A 23003-nucleotide genomic window follows, 5' to 3' on the forward strand; every position below is an offset into this window, starting at 1 on the left:
ATACTCAATTTATACCTGCCTACTGCCTTCATGGTCTATAACTGCCTTACAACTACCTACCTCAAACTATAGTCATATAACTCTGTATGATAGAATGCTGTATATATATATTATACAGTATATATTTACCATATACCTGTATATATGTATCCACATCTGTCTGAATATACCTGCATATAATCATTTTGTATATACTCTGTAGCTACTACAGTATATCCCTTACCTACTCTTACTAGTTATACTGCTGGCCAGTATGACTACTACCATAGTGTCTTTATACCTGTATCACTGTACATGATATCATACTATAACTCTATACATACATCTGATTAGCATTATTACTCAGTAGTACCGATTTATATATACTCCAGTACTGTACTCTATCAGCTGTACATTGTATTGTATTACCATTGCACTTTACTGTTACATTTGCATTCTGGTTAGATGCCAACTTATTTTTGTTGTACTGTACTTGTGCTGTATAATAACAATACATTTGAGTCTAATCTATCTCCGCCATTGGTGTGTGAATGTGTGAGTGAATGGGTAAAAATGTGAGGAACAAGTTGTAAAGCGCTTTGGATAAAAGCACTATATAAATGCAGCCATTTACCTCTAACGTGGTGTATAAAAAAATTAAATAATAATGTTTACATTAACAATTTACCACATTAATAAAGCATTAATGTACTTTTTATTTAACATGACCAACACACTACAGCAGTCAACACAATATAGCATACTGTATATATATATATACAAATAAATAAATGAAAACAAAAATTAAAGATCAATCTGGGATTTTATTCAAATGAAGATCAATTCAAATCTGAAAAATTTAAAATTTTAACCCAGCACTAGTGATGACCACTCTACAGACACTTCTCAGACATATCCTCATTCAAGTTAACACATCATGTTGAGACCAGAATAACTTAGCACGATGCTCTTCAGCTGTGCCCAGTTATTTACTTCGGCCAATCAAGGCGCGATTTGAGATTCTTGTTTGCAACCTGCTTTTGGATTCTGTCCAATCGAGATACTGATCTATAGTATGGATTGATTGTACTATATGTGTATCTAAGGTGCATGTGTCATCCAGCTCCACTACTGCTAGGATTACTCTTAGCCATTAGCACGTTGTAATGTGTAAAAGCTTATTAATAAACTTAAAAGATCCTTTCAGTCCCGCTCCTTATGCTTTTTATTTCTTTATTTTTGTTTGTTTGTTTCGTTCGGAGTTAGCTTCAAGCTAATTTGTACATAATAGTCCCTTTTAACTAAATGTCACAACTAGTGGTCACAACTCCCACCTGTGGCCATTCTTTGGTAGCGATTTTGCATCCCTCCTAAAGGAAGCATCACTTCAGTTTTGGGACACCAAATGGCACGAACGAAAGGAGCCAATTGTTTGTGTTTTCACCACTATGCCTCCGTCTATTTCCCAATGCAGAAGTCTCTGAAGATGATATCCAAGATCTCCTCTGCGCCGACCCGTCCAGTGATGCGGCCCAGGCTGGTGAGGGCCAAGCGGACCCCCTCGGCTGCCAGTGCCAGGTCTGTGTCCCGGTACCGATAGTACTGAGCCAGGGAACCGACACACTGCTGCAGGTGGGCCCTGTGACGGGCCTGCGTCAAGCTGGGGGCCCCGGACAGAGGATCACCACACCTGGGGAGGATATGTCAGATTAGACCGCATAGGTGGAAGGTCCCTGAACAGATCAATAGATTCAAATTCAGATCTTTAATATCATACCATTTATACCTTTACAGCATTTGTCTGATAATCACAATATCATCACAAATGGACTGCGTTTTTATCCAAAGTGCTTTACAACTTATGCATCACATCCACCCATTTACTCACATTCACACACCATGTTCAACACATTTTCTTATTTATAAAAGTTATACAATGTACAAAGTTAAATAAACCAGTGCTTCTATCGTTCATGAAACCATTAAAAGTGGGACACGTCACACCCAGGCTTCATGAAACCATTAAAAGCAGGACACGTCACACCCAGGCTTCATGAAACCATTAAAAGCAGGACACGTCACATCCAGGCTTCCATGGAGGCTTGTGTAGCTTTCCATTGATTTCATGTGACAAACAAGGAACTCCTGGAATGTCTGAATCACAGGGTTGACTCACAGAGACTTGACGCTGCTGTGCAGAACGGTGAGGAAAGCCTCCAGCCCTGCGCTGGTCTGACAGGAGACGAGGCAGACGGGAGGGAGTCCTGGACACCGTGTCAGCTCTGTGTCCAGTCTGTCTCTCTGCTCCGCGGGGACCAGGTCCGTCTTATTCAGCACCACGAGGCATCTGTCTGGAGCATTACCTGTCATGATATTCAATAGAATAGAATAGATAATAAAAATAGACATGATAAAAGTACTAAGATAAAATACAATACAATGCTAAGCTTACGAATTAAAAAAGGTAATGAGTCCTATGTACACATACATATATATGTATAGCACCTGAGGAAGCGGAAGCGAAACGCGTTGTGCACCAAACAAATAAAAAAGCTAAATCAGTCCTGAGGAGTGTGCGGTCCCTTCTTTTGAAGGTTTTCTTCTTTTAGCTTTATATATATATATGGTGACATATAGTATAACTGTATATTGTATAGTAGTGTACATAGGACTCATCCTCCTCAGCGGGGCAGAAATGATTGCTGTACCCGTCTGAGAGTGATCCTGGCTGGGGAGGACGCTCCTCAGGTGCCCCTGGAGGAAGGCTGGAGCCTGCTGGGGGTCGGAGGGAAGCTGAGTGGAGTCCACCACCACCAGGGTCAGGTCTGCCTGCTCCACCCTGGAGGAGAGATCAGGGACAAAGTAGAGGAGTCCCCCCAGGAACATATCACGTACTGACACTAATGACATTATGGGTTTAAATAAACCCTTTAAAGTATTTTTTTGTTACTTTTACTGTACATCCCCCAACACACCACTAACCCCTCCCCGGCCTTCATCAGGCTCCTCAACTGGGGGCATGGACTACTGCCAGAAGCTGGAGAACTAACAGTGACAGAACTTGAGAACTGTAGTGAATTCATATTTTATATTGTCCTGCAACTGATATTTTTTATGAACCATATTTATTGTCTTTCTATTCATGCCTATACCTGTACAGTACCTCCCCCCTCTCTGTGCTGCTATGACACCTGGTTTTACCGATATACCGAAATTGTCCAACTCTTAATTTCCGATACCGATATCAACCGATACCGATATATGCAGGGTCTCCCCCCCCACCCCCCCCCCCCCCCCCCCCCCCCCAAACGGAATAATTTCAGGTAACAACATTATGCATACTTTTGACAATAAATAAAGTAAGAATTTGTTCTTACTTGCTTGCCTGGGTAAATAATTTTTTTTTTTTTTTTAATACATTTCTTTAACCGATACCGACCATTTACGATATTACATTTTAATGCCAATATCGGCCGATAATATCGGTAGGCCAATGATATTGGACATCTCTATTTTCACCTTATCTTATGTTGAAGGGGACCTATTTTGAAAAGTGCCTTTCCTGTGTTTTGCATTGTTTTTACAGAATGAGGGGTTGTCCCAACACTGAGAATATCTTAAATATGTGCATTGTACCTTTTCTGCAGTTCAGTTGTGACAAGAACCCTTCCTTTTGAAATGAACCATTCAGAATTAGAGCCATAATCAGTATAAGATATCTTGATAAAAAGCGCATGTACAAGGTGGCGGCCTGTGTGTAAATCTTCTCTTTTCTACCTAAGGTTGAACCTAAAATATGTTTCTGACAACATTTTTTAAAGACAAGATTGCTATGTTATTGCTGGATCTTGAGTCATATCTGATCTGCAATGTCTAGTCTGAAAGTTGGATCTGAATTTCATTCTATGATACAGGCTCGCACTGCTACCTGTAGATGTACGATAATTATCTGTACTGAATTATCTGGACTGAAACAGAGAGGTATAGAGGCTGCTAGGATGCAACACTTGTTTAGGGGACCCCAGTGGAGATGGTGCGGCTGAGGTCAGTTGCCGTCTGGTTAGCTCCGCCGCGATTGTGCATATTTTTTGTTATTGTGTTTATTTTTTATTCCTTTTCCCCTTCATTTCACTATATGTCTTGTGTATGTATGTGATGAATAAACCTCTTGAATCAAAGACTAATATAAACTTGTTGAAAAGGACAGTGATGACGTTTGTGATACATATGTTTTGGAAGCGTTTAGCCGACAAGATGACGTAGACAGAAACAGGAATGGAATTAGTGTAATTGTTTAAATTCTTTAAATTTTTTCTCCCTCCTTTTTCCGTTTTTCTCCCATCCCAATGTTAGTCGTTATGCCAATTCCCAATCCCCTTCCTGGTCGTTGCGCATTCTACCCCCTACCGTCGGTCTGGGAGGGCGGAGACTATCACATGCTTCCTCTGACACATGTGTAGCCAGCCCACCGCTTCTTTTCACCTGGCAGCGCGGACTCTCACTGGGGAAGTGTAACGTGTGGAAGGGTCACACTACCTCCCCCAGATCCTTCCCTCGCTGTGCAGGCGCCCCAACCGAACTGTAGGAGTCGCTGTTTACAATGACCAGGACCCACCCCACCGGCTTTCCCACCCACTGACACTGCCAATTGTGTCAGTATGGACGGTGGACCAAGCCGGAGGTACCACAGCTGGATTCGATCCCACTGTCTCTGCGGTGGTAGACAGACGCTTAGTCCGCTGCGCTACCCGGCCGCCGGTAATTGTTTAAATTCTAATCCAATCTCATAAAATACAAATAAATCAAATCTCATCTAATTACCTGTACGATATGTATAAATTAAGTATTTAAAATTAAGAGTATTAATTTAAGACTGACAACCATTCACATTCAATAAGGTTCGGTATGCTGTAAAGGTCAAAATGATGACGAGGTGAGTGAGAACACGTGAATGAATGGTCAAGTCGGGGTCAGGTTCCAGCTTTCTTACCCGCGGAAGTTTACATTGATTAAATAACAGAGCAAAAGCACAAGAATTTTACATAATACAACCTAGAAGAGTTTTACCACTTGCTGACAAGCCATTGTTTCAGAGGTGTGGGCAATATATCCTCAAGTAGAGCACTCTAAAAGTTTGTTTCTCTTTCAGTGATGTCAGTGTTTCCCATACATAGATTTGTCCGCCGCGAATAGATTGCCCCGACTGATATAACGTAAACAATGCTTATGTTGTGTGTAACACAGTCCTCTCAGCTCTTCCACTCTGCACACGGTGTTCTTCCTGGATTGCTGCCGCCACCACGGCCCGTGAGAAGCACTTGACTTCTCAAATAACCGGTGTAGTTTCTGGGCATGGACTGTACATTACAGTACAGCCAGCACGCTCCTACGCAGAGAATTGGACGACGTTCCACTGTCAAACATCTCTGCTCTAACTAGTAGACTGACCGGTGCTACATTTACTCATATTATTTCCCTTTAACATATTGAATAAATAATATTATATTATTGTTCCCTCCATATTCTTTTGTCTCTTTTATAAATAAGAAAAAAAACAGCCTTGTTTATTTGCTGTGTCACATGGAAACAATGGAGCCATGAAGGTATGGTTTCTGTATGCAGAAAAGACATAGCACAAACAAGTCCTGTTTACTTTTCTGATAACTATATCACTGCATAACTCATACTCTTAATTCTTGGTTAACTGTATTCACCAAATTTAACATTAAAGCCACATTTTCTTTCAAACTAATTTGGTTGTGGATGTCCTGATTTGGTACAGATATTTGCCCTATTGGACAGAGGTGTTTAGCAGTGAGGTACAGGTGTAGAGACAGAGGTGTTTAGCAGGCTGTGAGGTACAGGTGTAGAGACAGAGGTGTTTAGCAGGCTGTGAGGTACAGGCGTAGAGACAGGTGTTTAGCAGGCTGTAAGGTACAGGTGTAGAGACATGTGGTTAGCAGGCTGTAAGGTACAGGCGTAGAGACAGTGGTGTTTAGCAGGCTGTGAGGTACAGGTGTAGAGACATGTGTTTAGCAGGCTGTAAGGTACAGGCGTAGAGACAGTGGTGTTTAGCAGGCTGTAAGGTACAGGTGTAGAGACAGTGGTGTTTAGCAGGCTGTGAGGTACAGGTGTAGAGACAGTGGTGTTTAGCAGGCTGTGAGGTACAGGTGTAGAGACAGTGGTGTTTAGCAGGCTGTGAGGTACAGGTGTAGAGACAGTGGTGTTTAGCAGGCTGTAAGGTACAGGTGTAGAGACAGTGGTGTTTAGCAGGCTGTAAGGTACAGGTGTAGAGACAGTGGTGTTTAGCAGGCTGTGAGGTACAGGCGTGCCGTAGAGACAGAGGTGTTTAGCAGGCTGTGAGGTACAGGCATAGAGACCGAGGTGTTTAGCAGGCTGTGAGGTACAGGTGTTTAGCAGGCTGTGAGGTACAGGCATAGAGACAGAGGTGTTTAGCAGGCTGTGAGGTACAGGTGTAGAGACAGAGGTGTTTAGCAGGCTGTGAGGTACAGGTGTAGAGACAGGTGTTTAGCAGGCTGTGAGGTACAGGTGTAGAGACAGAGGTGTTTAGCAGGCTGTGAGGTACAGGTGTAGAGACAGAGGTGTTTAGCAGGCTGTGAGGTACAGGTGTAGAGACAGGTGTTTAGCAGGCTGTTACTTACAGGCGTAGAGTGTGTAAGTACAGTATATATATCCCATTTGGAAACGATGGGAATGGAAAAGTACTGGCATTCTATGAATCCACTGGGCTGTACACTACAGCGGTATGACCACAGAGCCTTTCCTAGCGTGTCATGGTCATTTCCTTTGGCACCGTCTGGAAGGGAAACCTACCAGCCCTAGTGCAATAATGTAGCACTCCTAATTTTGTTGTATTCTGTACAATGACAATAACGTTTATTTTTTTTTGCCTTTCTATCTTTTTCTCCCATCCCCCAATTAATCGTTATGCCAATTCTCTTCCTGGTCGTTGTGGGCATTGCCCTACTGTTGGTCTGGGGAGGGTGTAGACCTGGGGTAGGCAACCCTAGGCACGCGTGCCTGCATAGGCACGTGGGGGCATTTTCATTGGCACAGGGGGCAGCATTAAAAAAAATAAAAATAAAAATAAATGTATCTTGTTGAAATCCTCCCACAGGTTCTTTTTTGTAAATCGAGTATATCGAGGAAACTTTTCTCTGTAGCTCAGATGTTTTGTTTGAAGGCTTGCCAAACAAAGAGACAATCAAATCAAAGATAAAAGATATCCCCATGTCAGCTTGAAGTGTCGAGCGACGCATCAACGAAATGTCAGAAAATATCAGAGAACAGCAAACAGCTGGATTAAAAGATGCTCCGGTGTGCAGCTTAAAGTGACCAACTACAGCCCCCAGATAACGGAGCTCAGTAAAGCAAAACTGTTTGTCTGCATTGCACCCCTGCCCCAACTCAGATTTAGGGTTGATACAACCATCATAATAATTGTTAATAATAACAATAACAATAATGATGTAATAATGTAAAAATTATCATTAAAAATACCTGATTATGAGAAATGTCTTTTACGATTCATGGAATATTGTTGATATGGCACACTAGTTACAACTATATTTCAAACAGGCACTTCATGTCAAAAAGGTTGCTGACCCCTGGTGTAGACCATAGATATATAACACTAGATGGCTCAAGGCGGAGTCTCCCGCATACTTCACCGATGGCCATCTTGCGAGGGTGGACTACTGCTTTAAAACTTTGTATGCCACTCACGGCTTTTCTCGGGTTTACGCCCCGACCGTTGAATGCCACGTCACGAGTATTCTCTGGTTTTAATTTTTTTTATTAGCGATCTGAAATCATATTGCATCACGCTAGGGCTGGGCGATATGGCCTAAATATGATATCACGATATTTTCTGACCTTTCGGCGATACACGATACGCATCACAATGTTTTTCTTTTTTTCCCCAAAATTCATTATGAGGCTTACCAAGACAGTATTTGAGTTTGCAAGCTAACATTAAAGACAAAATAAAATACCCATGCATTTAGCATTTTTATATTATATATTAGATTTAGATTATTGGATTATTAGATTATATATTGCATATATTTAGCAATGAGATATTATATGATTTAGATATGAAATATGATTAATTGAAAATGGGGGACCCTGATGTAAACAAGACGAAAGTCTTTCTCTGGTGTGCATCCTCCAGTCCGCTGTTGACTGTTGTTGTATTGAGCTGTACTGTATTGTACCCATGCTGCAATCTGTTAATAACGTTCTCATTCATTCAGCCGGCAAACAGAATAATTTTGATTGACAGTCGCGTCTGCCAATTACGTCACATCGCTTGCACCCACCCTGCTGTTCTTAGCACCAATCGGCAAGCGCGTATTCATTTTTTACTTCCGCCATTGGAGAGCTCAATGACAATAACAATGGCAACTCGCCGCGGCCGACGTTTAGCTTTTAGCTCCGCAGAAGGACTAAACGACTGGAGGCGTAATGATTTTACTGCAACGGATGTTATAATAAAAGCCTTTCCATACATCTGTCTGATTGAAAACTTTATTAACAGACCGCAGAATGGGCACAACTGAGTCAGCACGGGCTGAGATATGAACGACTAATGCTTGCTATATCTAGGTCGACCTCGGTTGTTGCTATGTAAATACGCTGATGTTATTGAAAGTGTAACTATATAACGTTAATGCCACAAAACGAATGACTTTGTTATCATAAGTAGTAACTTTTGATGCAGTAGTGTGTGTGTGGGGCGGCGCTGTTCAAAAGTGTCAACATGTGGACCAGATTGACGCGACACAAGCCTCTTGGGCAAAACATCACGATATCCACGATACGTTTAAAAAGTGTATCGTTAATGAACTGTACCCGATATTTATATAATATCGTCATATCGCCCAGCCCTACATCACGCGAGCCTACCGTTGGAGATCCAGGGACCGCCGGCGCTCAGATGTGAAAAAAGCGCCCCCCTATCGTCTCCCAGATGGTAAATCACCCTTTTGGAATGGACTCAATGAAAGTGAATGGGAGAACGGATTTCTGACTCCACATTTTACTTCTCACTGATGCAGCCGGGGTCTACCAGAGTTCATTCTGGAGCTTCTGAGCCACGGCGAATATGGGTTATACTGTACACACGATGGATCAATACAATTATCGTTTTTTTCGAATGGCGATCGGAAATTGGAATAAACCATTTGGATACCATCTGACCTCAGGTAAGGAATCTATGTTATCAGTGTTAGGATAATCAGACTCGTTTTCACGGATATATAAGCGTTTATGTGATATGTGATATGGCTGTTTTGACTGTAAAAGCCATGAGGAAATAAGAGCAGCGATTATCAGCGCACGGCACGAGCGTGCGTGCGCACACATATACTATCGATCATCTAGCGTTTATTTGAAAACGATTCATAAATAGGCAGACAAATGACAACGTTCTGGAATATTCCAGTAAAAGGCGATTATCATAGGCATGGGTTGTTTTTTCCCCGAAAACGGGTGATTTTCAAAATGCTATCAAACGGAAATGAAGCGATAAAAATACAATCTGCCTTGACAATGTTGACTGGAAAATGATTCTTTGATAAGCGACGGGCAGATTAGACACATAGCCATAAGTTAAAACATAGATTAGGCGATATTAACGTTAACATTGGCCGTGGATGGTGGCATTCAAGGGGGTAAAAGGGAAAACACGGCTGGCGCTCAAAGTGTTAAGGTGATGATCTGCACAAACAAAAATTCTCTAACTCGCTGAAATCTTGACGGATTTACAAATGGTTTGGTTTATTACAAACGTCATTAACTATGATTCTTGCTTGGAAGACTTTTTTTTATAATAATTAATTTTTTTCATATCAAAGTCCATTATAAGTATGCAGTATGATAACTACATCTCTGACGTTTTTAACAAACCAAACGGTTGAAAATTGAGCAAGCTATGGTTATTTCAATAGTACAGACATGCATGTTATGAGTGGGCGTGCTCCACCCTTGCAAGATGGCCGCCATGTGGCAATGTCGGTCTCCGTTGGCCAGCAGCGCGGGTAAGCCATCTAGTGTTATATCTATGGTGTGTAGACTACCACATGCCTCCCCCAATAAATGTGGAGTCGCCAGCCGCTTCTTTTCACCTGAAGGAGTTTCACTGGTAGAACGTAATGCGTGCAGAGGTTCACGCTATTTCCCCCAGATCCCCTCCCTGCTGAACAGGCGCATCGACCGACCAGTCTAGGACTCATACCCCATCAGTTTCCCACCCGCTAACACTGCCAATTGTGTTCGTAGGGACGACTGACCAAGCCGGAGGTACCGCTGACAGCTGAATTCGAGTCTCTGCGGTGGTAGGCGAGTGCTTAGACCTCTACGCTACCCAGCTGCCCCGACAATAACGCTTTCTAATCTAATCACATTATAAGATGGCTGTCATAGAATTCTGATAATGATGTCACAGGAATGAACATTGTTTCATGCATAGAACTTGAATTGATTGAACAGCCATTCTGTTTCAATGTAACATTCATGAATGGTCACTTGGCTGGCACACTTTATTCAAATGACTGCTACAGAATCTCTGACAATGTTGTCATGGAAACCACTGTTGGTTTGGTGCACAAGCCTCAGGAAGCTGATGAGTTTTCGTGGCAATGGAATAATTTCATTGGACATTCCGGTGATTACCATGGAACTCTAAGAAAGGCCCTTTCTATTCATTCCAGTTATGTGGTTTCCTGTGTGGACAGTGTATGAGACTCAGAGTTGGAATGTTCATCATTGGAATATGAGCTAGTATCCGGAATGCCGGCATGTGTAAACAAAACACAGCTGTTTCTAGACTGTTCTAGACCGCCACAGGACGCTTACGCCCCCCCCACTTAGAAGAGACCTGACCCCCCCCCAGAGCAGACCTGAGGCCCCGCACAGAGCAGACCTGAGGCCCCACAGAGAGCAGACCTGAGGCCCCGCACAGAGCAGACCTGAGGCCCCACAGAGAGTAGACCTGAGGCCCCACACAGAGCAGACCTGAGGCCCCACAGAGAGTAGACCTGAGGCCCCGCACAGAGCAGACCTGAGGCCCCACAGAGAGTAGACCTGAGGCCCCACACAGAGCAGACCTGAGGCCCCACAGAGAGCAGACCTGAGGCCCCACACAGAGCAGACCTGAGGCCCCACAGAGAGCAGACCTGAGGCCCCGCACAGAGCAGACCTGAGGCCCCACAGAGAGCAGACCTGAGGCCCCGCACAGAGCAGACCTGAGGCCCCACAGAGAGCAGACCTGAGGCCCCGCACAGAGCAGACCTGAGGCCCCGCACAGAGCAGACCTGAGGCCCCGCACAGAGCAGACCTGAGGCCCCGCACAGAGCAGACCTGAGGCCCCACACAGAGCAGACCTGAGGCCCCACACAGAGCAGACCTGAGGCCCCACAGAGAGCAGACCTGAGGCCCCACACAGAGCAGACCTGAGGCCCCACAGAGAGCAGAGAGCAGACCTGAGGCCCCACACAGAGCAGACCTGAGGCCCCACAGAGAGCTGACCTGAGGCCCCACAGAGCAGACCTGAGGCCCCACAGAGAGCAGACCTGAGGCCCCACAGAGAGCAGACCTGAGGCCCTGCAGAGAGCAGACCTGAGGCCCCGCACAGAGCAGACCTGAGGCCCCACACAGAGCAGACCTGAGGCCCCACACAGAGCAGACCTGAGGCCCCACACAGAGCAGACCTGAGGCCCCGCACAGAGCAGACCTGAGGCCCCACAGAGAGCAGAACTGAGGCCCCACACAGAGCAGACCTGAGGCCCCACACAGAGCAGACCTGAGGCCCCACAGAGAGCAGACCTGAGGTCCCGCACAGAGCAGACCTGAGGCCCCACAGAGAGCAGAACTGAGGCCCCACACAGAGCAGACCTGAGGCCCCACAAAGAGCAGACCTGAGGCCCCACAGAGAGCAGACCTGAGGCCCCACACAGAGCAGACCTGAGGCCCCACACAGAGCAGACCTGAGGCCCCACACAGAGCAGACCTGAGGCCCCACACAGAGCAGACCTGAGGCCCCACAGAGAGCAGACCTGAGGCCCCGCACAGAGCAGACCTGAGGCCCCACAGAGAGCAGACCTGAGGCCCCACAGAGCAGACCTGAGGCCCCACAGAGAGCAGACCTGAGGCCCCACAGAGAGCAGACCTGAGGCCCCACAGAGAGCAGACCTGAGGCCCCACACAGAGCAGACCTGAGGCCCCACACAGAGCAGACCTGAGGCTCCACACAGAGCAGACCTGAGGCCCCACACAGAGCAGACCTGAGGCCCCACAGAGAGCAGACCTGAGGCCCCACACAGAGCAGACCTGAGGCCCCACACAGAGCAGACCTGAGGCCCCGCAGAGAGCAGACCTGAGGCCCCACAGAGAGCAGACCTGAGGCCCCGCACAGAGCAGACCTGAGGCCCCACAGAGAGCAGACCTGAGGCCCCACAGAGAGCAGAGAGCAGACCTGAGGCCCCACAGAGAGCAGACCTGAGGCCCCACAGAGAGCAGAGAGCAGACCTGAGGCCCCACAGAGAGCACAGAGCAGACCTGAGGCCCCACAGAGAGCAGAGAGCAGACCTGAGGCCCCACAGAAAGCAGACCTGAGGCCCCGCACAGAGCAGACCTGAGGCCCCACAGAGAGCAGACCTGAGGCCCCGCACAGAGCAGACCTGAGGCCCCACAGAGAGCAGACCTGAGGCCCCACACAGAGCAGACCTGAGGCCCCGCAGAGAGCAGACCTGAGGCCCCGCAGAGAGCAGACATGAGGCCCCGCACAGAGCAGACCTGAGGCCCCACAGAGAGCAGACCTGAGGCCCCACAGAGAGCAGACCTGAGGCCCCGCACAGAGCAGACCTGAGGCCCCACAGAGCAGACCTGAGGCCCCACACAGAGCAGACCTGAGGCCCCACAGAGAGCAGACCTGAGGCCCCACACAGAGCAGACCTGAGGCCCCACAGAGAGCAGAGAGCAGACCTGAGGCCCCACAGAGAGCAGAGAGCAGACCTGAGGCCCCACAGAGAGCAGAGAGCAGACCTGAGGCCCTGCACAGAGGAGGCAGCAACACCAGCAGCAGCAGCAGCAGCGGATGCTTATTCTAACCACCTCCTTCCTGTCCCGTCCCAGGTCACAAACCTATGACCTGCTCCTGAGACAGAAAGTCCCCCTGAAGAACAAGAACTGCCTGCACTTCCTACTGGGGCTGACAGCAGCTCACCCTGCGCTGGGCCTGGTGGGACCACAGCCTGGATGCATGAAGTCAGCGGGGAGAGGAGGGTTGTGTTTATGTAAGAGAAGGAAATAGAGAGAGACAAATATATACAAAAACATCAACATATTTGGTATAGATATCTGGTATAGGTGCGTTCTTCAATCATGCATCTAGTCATGCATATTGGAAGTCTCCTATTGTCAATATTGAGCATTAGAAGTCTCCAATGTTCAATCAAGCTAAACAGCCTGAAAAAGGAAAATAGAAATCATAATTTGGTGTCAAGGTTCACCATTCTGTCTCTGCTTGCCCATTGTTGATCCATCCCTATGCTTTTAGCGACCATGAACCAGTGAGATCCACTGGTGTGATTGCTAGCTAGATGATTTGGAAGACGAATCCAGTTTCCCCTGCCTGACAGGTAAAGACCAAAATACCAAACGCACCCTTACACTGTCAGCACACCCCTTGCACTCGCTAAATCAACCCTTTGCACGTTTACACTAGTGCCACACTCACGACTGAGATACAGAAACACGGGATAATGTACACAACCTTTGATATGCCTGTTTTTCTCTCACTAGCATCAAATTCATAAGCATAAAATATTTTCAAACCTTTATTTAAACTCGAAAGGCAACTGAGGTTTCCCTCATTTACAGTCACGTCGAGTGTACATACAGAAATAAGAACAATTTCATAAAATCACACAGCATATAAAATCATAACAATAAGACAATAAGGCGAGGCAAAAGTAAAGATAGTAAATAAATTAAAACATGTATAACTTGATTGGCAATGGTTGGAGATCAAGGTTTTAAATTCTGCAACAGAGGGGAGAATCTCAAGCTTGAACCCTTTCACTACCACACTACAGAAGGTTAACCATCTGTAGTGTGGCAGTAAAAGGGTTAACCTTCTGTAGTGTCACAGTGAAAGGGGAAAACCTTTGTAGTGTGGTAGTGAAAGGGTTGTTGGAGTTCATTCCATGAGCTAGAGGGGCATCATAGCAAAATGCTATTCTTGTGTGTTTAAAGGTCTCAGCAGTGTCGGTTCGTGCCAATGTGCCAAAATTTTTCTTCTTTTTCTTTCTCGTGTCTGTCTTTTTGGCCTGTCTGTATGACACAGAGTTGGGGAGAGGGGGGGGGGGGGGGGGGTCTAGAAATTATGCTATTGGTCCCTGGTGTAAACAGTGGAAGCAGCTGGACAGGTATGCCCATTCTTTAGTCGCATTCATCAGTCGCTCGCGGATCAGTGGACCTTTCATACAGGTTAACGCACGTGCCAAGGGAACACGATAATAACACAGACAAGGACTTTTGTTTGAAGAATGACATGGAAATTTACCAACACACTTCTCTCTCTCCCTTTCTAACACACACACACACACACACACACACACACACACACACACACACACACACACACACACACACACACACACACACACACACACACACACACACACACACACACACACACACACACACACACACACACACACACACACACACACACACACACACACACACACACACACAGCCTTCACTCCCAGACAGATCTATCTACACACACTACTGCCCCACCCGCGCTCTCTCGCTCTACTTGTACACATATGCACACACACACATCCTTCTCATAGTATCTATACTCTCACTTTCTGACACACACACACACACACACACACACACACACACACACACACACACACACACACACACACACACACACACACACACACACACACACACACACACACACACACACACACACACACACACACACACACACACACACACACACACACACACACACAAATATCTCTACATCATTCCCAGATATCTCTGTACATCATATCTATAATTCATATTATGTATGTCAATGCTCCACTTAGTTCTGTCTACTCACTCTGTATACAGTAAATACTTTGTTAGCTCGCCATTCTACAGAGATCTGAGCCAGGGCCCCATCGCTGTAGCCGAGGCCTCTCCATGTTACAACAAGTCATTAACATGTCATTAAACATGTCATTAACATGCATTAAACATGCCATTAAAATGTCATTAAACATGTCATTAACATGTCATAAAACATGGCATTAAAATGTCATTAAACATGTCATTAACATGTCATAAAACATGGCATTAACATGTCATTAAACATGTCATTAACGTGTCATTAACATGTCATTAAACAAGGCATTAACATGAAATAACTAAAAACATCTAGGGTTTTCTCTCCTGATTGTATAAAGTGGGAACGGGATACCAGAAAATGTATTTACTGTTTACTGCAGAGCAGAGGGACTGTGAGATCCATGTTACTGACCAAACACTCCATATCAGTGATGGCTGTCGGAATGTACAGTAGAGCTATTTACCACATTTAAAAAATAAAAATAGAAAATTTAAGAAATATAATCGGATATCAGCCTCACAATAAACCATATTGGTCCCTGGCAAATATTATGAAATTGGGACTGATGGCACTTGGTTGCACAACCTCCTGGGGGTGTTCAGAGCAGATATTTATAGCCAGGGGTCAGTGAATGTATACACGCTGGAGGCATGGCGTGGCCGCTTCCAAAATACAACATATGTGTCGGGGAAAAAGCATTGACTTATTTCTTCCTTTCTTTGTTTGCAGGGACTTCATCCGAGCGTCTTGGACATTTTGTTCTGTATTGTCATAAAAAAGAAAAAAGGAAAATGCAGACAATACTTCCTTCTTTGTCCTGCGATGCGTCGACCAATACACAGGAAGATACTCCTCTGCACACTAACTCCCAATGTTCTACTAACTTTAAGCTGAAATAACAGCTCTCTCTCCCGCCCCCCCAAAAGCTGACAGCCTCACATTCTCAAGGCTGTCGTTTTTTTTTATGATCTGTGGAACGGAGATACATCTTGATAGAATGATCAAGTCGATCTGGATTTTTTTTTATTATTATTATAATTTTTTTTACATTCAAATGAAAATCTGATTTAATTTGAATTCAAGCCTTGAGTGGTGTTCATGTTTTTGTTACTCACATTATGTTCACGGGGTCTGGTGGACCCATAACGTTATTGGGATTTTAAAACAATAAAGCCATAACAATTCATGTAAAAATACTTTATCTCAATAACAGGCAATCTAGACAGTATACCGTATATGGTTAATATTTGCCATTTACCTCTGCTAGATCACATTTGTCAATACATGTGATATTAGTTTTTGTGATAAAATGTGATGTCTGTAAAAAAAATTATTAATTATAATCAAGACATGAATGGAATAGATCATATTTATCTAAAAAAATATAATTATAAATGTATTGCCTAGATTTATTGTAATGTATACTATAACCGATAGGGCATTTTCCCTCATATTTTTATTCAGATTTAATTTGATTGTTTACACTGTTTTATATTCTTGATTGTTTACACTGTTTATATTCTCATATTTTAATATTCAAATCTAATTGTATTGCCTACATTTATGTCTTTTTACTATTACCCTTCCAATACCTGTACCTCCCCTCCCCCATGCTGCTATGCCCATATTTTCCCAAGGGGATCTTATCGTATCTTATCTTATAAATAAAAGAAGCTGGAGGCAGACCGTGAAAGCACACAGTGAACCTTTGTTGAATCTTTACCATGTTTATTTGTTTTCACAATTCCCTCACCTGAACATCACATATGTAATATAAATGTGTAGGGAAGGTGCACAGTGTGTGCTCAATGAAAATGTGTCCTTTTGTTCTTCACAGAAAATTAGCCAAGGCCAATGAGTCTCAGGTAAAAAAAATATGTATAATAATTGTACCATTTCTCTTTAGAGGGTCATTGACCTACAGGGTGGAAAGAAATCCCAACCTGACAGCATGACATAAGAGCAAAATGGCCGCCATGTGACTACGGTCCATTCTGTGTTTTTCCACACGCTCCTTTCCTGGGAGTCTCAGGCCCCGTTTAGACGGAAACGCTAGCAGGTGAATCCGCAAAAATATTTTTTCAGATGTGCCTTTCGTTTATACGGAAACAGCGTTTTTACGGGGTGAAACCGTAAAAAAGTGAGACCACCTTCCAGGGTGGAATTCCTAGAAACGGTAAACCTTTGCTCTCTCATCTAAACTGTCAAACCGCATAAAACGATGACGAAAGGGTCGTCAAGGCTCTCGTCGCGCCTACTGCTTACATCACAGGCATGCGCCAGTAGCCTAGAAGCGTAAACAAAGCATGTCTGATTCTATCCATGGCGATCACCTGAAGGCTACATTGGCAGTACTTTTAAATACACAAGAATCTGTCCCGCGGCTATCACAACTATTATGACTGGACCCACTGTCTGTGAGTGACTCTGCTTTGGTCCAATCACATTCCCCACCCACACTCTGCGAATCAGAGGCAGAGTAGGGCGGGTCTTCACAGCACGTCATGTGACATATGCGCCAATCGTGTGACAGCGGGGCTCCGTTGTCTCGAGTTGTTACAGCCTCGTCTGCACGGAGAATTCCACCCCAAAACACTAGTCTAAACGCAAAATTAAAAGTGAGACCGCAAGACGACTTTTGCAGTTTCTGTTCAGACTCTCTCCGTCTAGAGAGAGAGAGCTGCTAGAACTCCAAGGTTTTTCTGTAGATGAGGAATGACGAGATCATCCTGTTCTTAGTTACTTCTAGTGAAGATTCACAGGGATGCGTTGGCAACGGTGTATGGAAACAAATGTTCTATAATACATCACAACACAGTTTAACCCTTGTGCTGTCCTAGTCGCTTTTTCTACTTTTTTGAAATATTTTGAGTGTGTGTGTGAGCACAGCGGTGTCTGTGTTTATTATTATTTCATGAAATTGGGTAAATATCTTAATTTTACATATATGTTCATTGTGTGAAAAGCTTAGAACATGAAACACTCTAGAAATAGGAGAGACAGATTTAGTGCCTTCTTCACCCCTAGTTACTATTTCTACTCCCATCCACTCCAACGTTAAAACGGCATTTTTAAGCATTTTTAAATCTGCTCTTATTCGTTCAATTCTCTATATATCTTGCCATGCATTGAATATTCCACGAGACAAGGACCCTGCCATTGCTGGGGTGTGCTGTTACCGATGTAAAACTCATGGTGGCGTCATTGCTCCACAGATAACTTTGCCACAAGTCAGGGGAGGTGAATAGACTGTGGCGGGCTGATAGTGCTTGAAACTCGGCACACAGGTTTTGTGGTGGGGGGGGGGGGCCGGCGAGTGGATTTTCAAGACAGAACCAGAGGCGACCGGACCGCGCAGTCTGCAGCGCGCCACACGCCGAAAAAACAGGACCCCCATAGGCGGCACGCGCCAACGAGGAAGTGTACTGCGCGGATCACCTCTGGTCCTTGTTTCACCAGCGAGCCGAGCCGAATATTCTGGCCGGGGCAGTACATCGAGCGCCCGGAGGATAATGCAGGTCAGTGGCCCACTTGGTAAAGTTTCGCCTCAACTGCGTTTGTGGTCGAACTAATGAGCGAATCTTTAATATTTTTTTTGATTCATATTCAGAGGTAATTCGTCGAGATATTCCTAATTGGTATTTATCAAAAATAAATATTAGAAATATGGTCAAACAACATTTCGAACCGCTGAGCGCTTCGTAACGTTCGCCTCAACTGCGTTTGTGGTCGAACTAATGAGCGAATCTTTAATATTTTTTTTGATTCGTATTCAGGGGTAATTCGTCGAGATATTCCTAATTGGTATTTATCAAAAATAAATATTAGAAATATGGTCAAAAACAACATGTAGTCGTTTCTTTTGAAACGCAATTCGCAGTTGCCCACTTGGTAAAGTTTCGCCTCAACTGCGTTTGTGGTCGAACTAATGAGCGAATCTTTAATATTTTTTTTGATTCATATTCAGAGGTAATTCGTCGAGATATTCCTAATTGGTCTTTATCAAAAATAAATATTAGAAATATGGTCAAAACAAACATTCATCCGTCTTTTTCGATGAAAAACTCTGTTGTGGTGGGGGGGGGGGTGACTCGGGAAGCGAGTGAATTTTCAAGACAGAACCTTCGCATCAACGCCGTTTGTGGTCGAACTAATGAGCGAATCTTTAATATTTTTTTTGATTCGTATTCAGGGGTAATTCGTCGAGATATTCCTAATTGGTATTTATCAAAAATAAATATTAGAAATATGGTCAAAAACAACATGTAGTCGTTTCTTTTGAAACGCAATTCGCAGTTGCCCACTTGGTAAAGTTTCGCCTCAACTGCGTTTGTGGTCGAACTAATGAGCGAATCTTTAATATTTTTTTTGATTCATATTCAGAGGTAATTCGTCGAGATATTCCTAATTGGTCTTTATCAAAAATAAATATTAGAAATATGGTCAAAACAAACATTCATCCGTCTTTTTCGATGAAAAACTCTGTTGTGGTGGGGGGGGGGGTGACTCGGGAAGCGAGTGAATTTTCAAGACAGAACCTTCGCATCAACGCCGTTTGTGGTCGAACTAATGAGCGAATCTTTAATATTTTTTTTGATTCGTATTCAGGGGTAATTCGTCGAGATATTCCTAATTGGTATTTATCAAAAATAAATATTAGAAATATGGTCAAAAACAACATGTAGTCGTTTCTTTTGAAACGCAATTCGCAGTTGCCCACTTGGTAAAGTTTCGCCTCAACTGCGTTTGTGGTCGAACTAATGAGCGAATCTTTAATATTTTTTTTGATTCATATTCAGAGGTAATTCGTCGAGATATTCCTAATTGGTCTTTATCAAAAATAAATATTAGAAATATGGTCAAAACAAACAAGTATCCGTCTTTTTCGATGAAAAGACATATTTTTTCAATAAAAACTGACGTGGTATCAAACAAACACTAATTTAAGTGGTTAAAATTCGAAAATATGTGTAATTTTTTACAGATATCTTGAGAATAGGCTATGAATGTTAAACATGGGTAAAAAAATGTTTAAAAAATAGTAAACAGTTAAAATGATATGGCTTTAAACATGATGTATCTTTTCCTCTCCCTAAGCCCAGTGAGCTCCCTCATCGTTAGGACAGCATTAAGTAAATAAATTATACATTTTTTTTTTTAAGATTGCGCATGGCCTTTGACTGAATTACTTGCAGGCTATTTTCAACTGAGTCATGGATTCACATTATAGCCGTAACACAAGAGAGCTAGTGTGGCCAATTTTAGGCCGCAACATTTTAGAACCATGACAATAATAATAATAATAATAATAATAATAATAATAATAATAATAATAATAATAATAATAATAATAATAATAATAATAATAATAACTTCGTTTTATATAGCGCCTTTCATAAGACCCAAGGTCGCTTTACATAGGGGGGGGGAGATGACAAATGAACAAACATAGTGGACAGACACAACATATACATATAGAGTGAGAAATTAGGGGTTAAAGGCCAAGTTGAAAAGGTGGGTTTTGAGCAGTTTTTTAAATGAGTCCAGAGTTGGGGCGGTGCGGAGTTCTGCGGGGAGGGAGTTCCAGAGGGTGGGAGCTGCCACACTGAAAGCTCTGTCCCCGAACGTCCGCAATCTGGTTCGGGGGATGGAGAGCTGACCAGTGTCCGTGGATCGCAGGGACCGTGACTGAGTGTAGGGGTGGAGGAAGTTATTCTCTCAGTACACATGCAGAAGAACAAATGGTATCTATTTCTACCCTCCGGTGCTTCAAGAGGCCTCTTAGAAAACGTCCGTTGGACAAAGTCCAGTAGAAAACGGGTGGCACTGGCAGCTCCACCGGAAGGTCACTATACCTGATGAGTAATGTGCGTTTTGTTTACAGGTATAGGTTGTGTTGTGCTGCCAATTGTATTTGAAACTATTTCCTGCCTGGCCTGACTGACTTCAGGACGACAATGAGAATGAGTTCTTCGCCTCGGCTGTGGAATGCCCTCCCAGACCATTTGAGAGCACCACAGTCCGTTGAGGATTTTAAAAGGGGACTAAAAACATTTCTTTTTAACACTTTGGGTGCCGGAGGTTAAATTCATTATATACCATGGGTTGCCAGCTCTATTTGTCTATGGAGAAGTTCCCCTTCTTTGCAGGGCTATAACTTTTTAAATCCTATTGCTACATTGCCATTATTAGGGCCCATTCAAAGTCCTATATGTATTGTTCAGGGTGAAGCAACGTTAAACTTTTTCATTCACATATTCATACTAAAATATGGTCTAATGTATAAGTATGTTTTCATCTCTTTCTGCAGCTTTCTCCAGAACGTGATTTATAGCTCCAAATGCATTATATTGATGATGAAATACAGTTTGGTAGCGATCTGTGCCAGATAATAAATTTCAACGGCACGTACTTCTGGAAGTTACTACACGTCATCTGATGTTGACCGGATGGCCGAGGGGGCGTTTATAATTCCGTGGGCAGCGTTATACAATTAATCTAATGTGGGTCAAATGTTCATCATAGCAGTTAGTATCGAACACATTGAAATATAACGCTGAATCTTACCGTATCTTCCTCGCGCCGTTGGGCGATGAGCGTGGAACAGACATTTTCCTATTATGGGATGTAGAAATATCCGGTCCATTTCCAGGGTTGTATAATAGTATATACGTCCAAATCATGTTGTTTATCGAGTTATTGGCAACGGATCGCTATGTATTGTATCGAGCGTGAGTGCCGGGAGCTATAGAGAGTGCCCGGAAGTAATATGGGTAAACAGCACTTCACCCATATGGCTTCCTGTTTGGCGATTGCGCCGATCGGCCACCAGATGGCGCTCTTGAACCGCTAGAGCAGTGGTTCTCAAACTGTGGTACGCGTACCACTAGTGGTACTTGGTGGTACTGCTGGTGGTACTTGAAAACATTTCCAAAAAAGCTAAAAAATTTTTTTTTTTTTTTTTTTTGCAGTCAGGCCACTGAACTTATAAGCAGGCCAGGCCAGTGTTTCTGGTTGCGGCAGCGCGATAGTTAGATAGTCTCAGTGGGGAACAACCAGGAGATCACTGTGACAGAGAGTAATGCAGTCTAAACAGTCATAAATCTTTAATTCAACTTCAGCCCTGATCATAACCATTTATTTTTAGATTTCTTGTAATGTCAGATAAAAAATTAAATACTCCCACTTTTCTGAAAAGAGTTGGTGTTAAATCTGACATTACAAAAAATCCATCAAAATATGTGTTGCTGCTAATCATTGACACATGCCTAGCCTGTAATAATCCCCCCCAGAAAAATGTACTTTGCATTTGATATATTGTAAATATTTTACTTTTTGTGTTTTTTTTAACAATAATTTGTGATGCCATCACACAAACTGGCATTTAAATGGTAGCCATTCAAAAATGTATTGAATATGTGTTTTCTTTTCTTTTTTACAATAATTTGTGATGCCCATCACAAACACTGGCATTTAAAGGGTAAAAATTCAAAAATGCCTGCACCAGAATGCAGGAAATTAAGTTTTTGTAACAAAATAATTGTGTGTGTGTGTGTGTGTGTGTGTGTGTGTGTGTGTGTGTGTGTGTGTGTGTGTGTGTGTGTGTGTGTGTGTGTGTGTGTGTGTGTGTGTGTGTGTGTGTGTGTGTGAGAGAGAGAGAGAGTGTGTGACGGACAATTGCTTGCTGTGTGAGAGAGAGAGAGAGAGAGAGAGAGAGAGAGAGAGAGAGAGAGAGAGAGAGAGAGAGAGAGAGAGAGAGAGAGAGAGAGAGAGAGAGAGAGAATTAAGTACATTTGCTGAAATACAGTTGTTCTTGCATGTGTGGAAGCGTTTGCTATCCCTTTGTACATTGTGGCTGTGTCTGACA

General features: G+C 43.7%; 1 protein-coding gene across 1 annotated transcript in view; it reads right to left on the bottom strand.

Annotated features, from left to right (window-relative positions):
* Positions 1-711: 711 nt before the first annotated feature.
* gtpbp3 (GTP binding protein 3, mitochondrial) overlaps positions 712-23003 on the bottom strand; it is a gene marked incomplete at its 5' end in the record, with an annotated part of 77182 nt that continues 54890 nt past the window's right edge. The window contains 3 exons of the mRNA XM_084311224.1: positions 712-1669; positions 2156-2342; positions 2688-2818. Coding sequence (XP_084167350.1) covers positions 1438-1669; positions 2156-2342; positions 2688-2818 — 550 coding nt within the window. The 3' untranslated portion in view covers positions 712-1437. The remainder of the gene's footprint in view (positions 1670-2155; positions 2343-2687; positions 2819-23003) is intronic.

This window comes from Notolepis coatsorum (genome assembly GCF_963971535.1).
Source record: "Notolepis coatsorum genome assembly, chromosome: 3".
NCBI classification, from domain to species: domain Eukaryota; kingdom Metazoa; phylum Chordata; class Actinopteri; order Aulopiformes; family Paralepididae; genus Notolepis; species Notolepis coatsorum.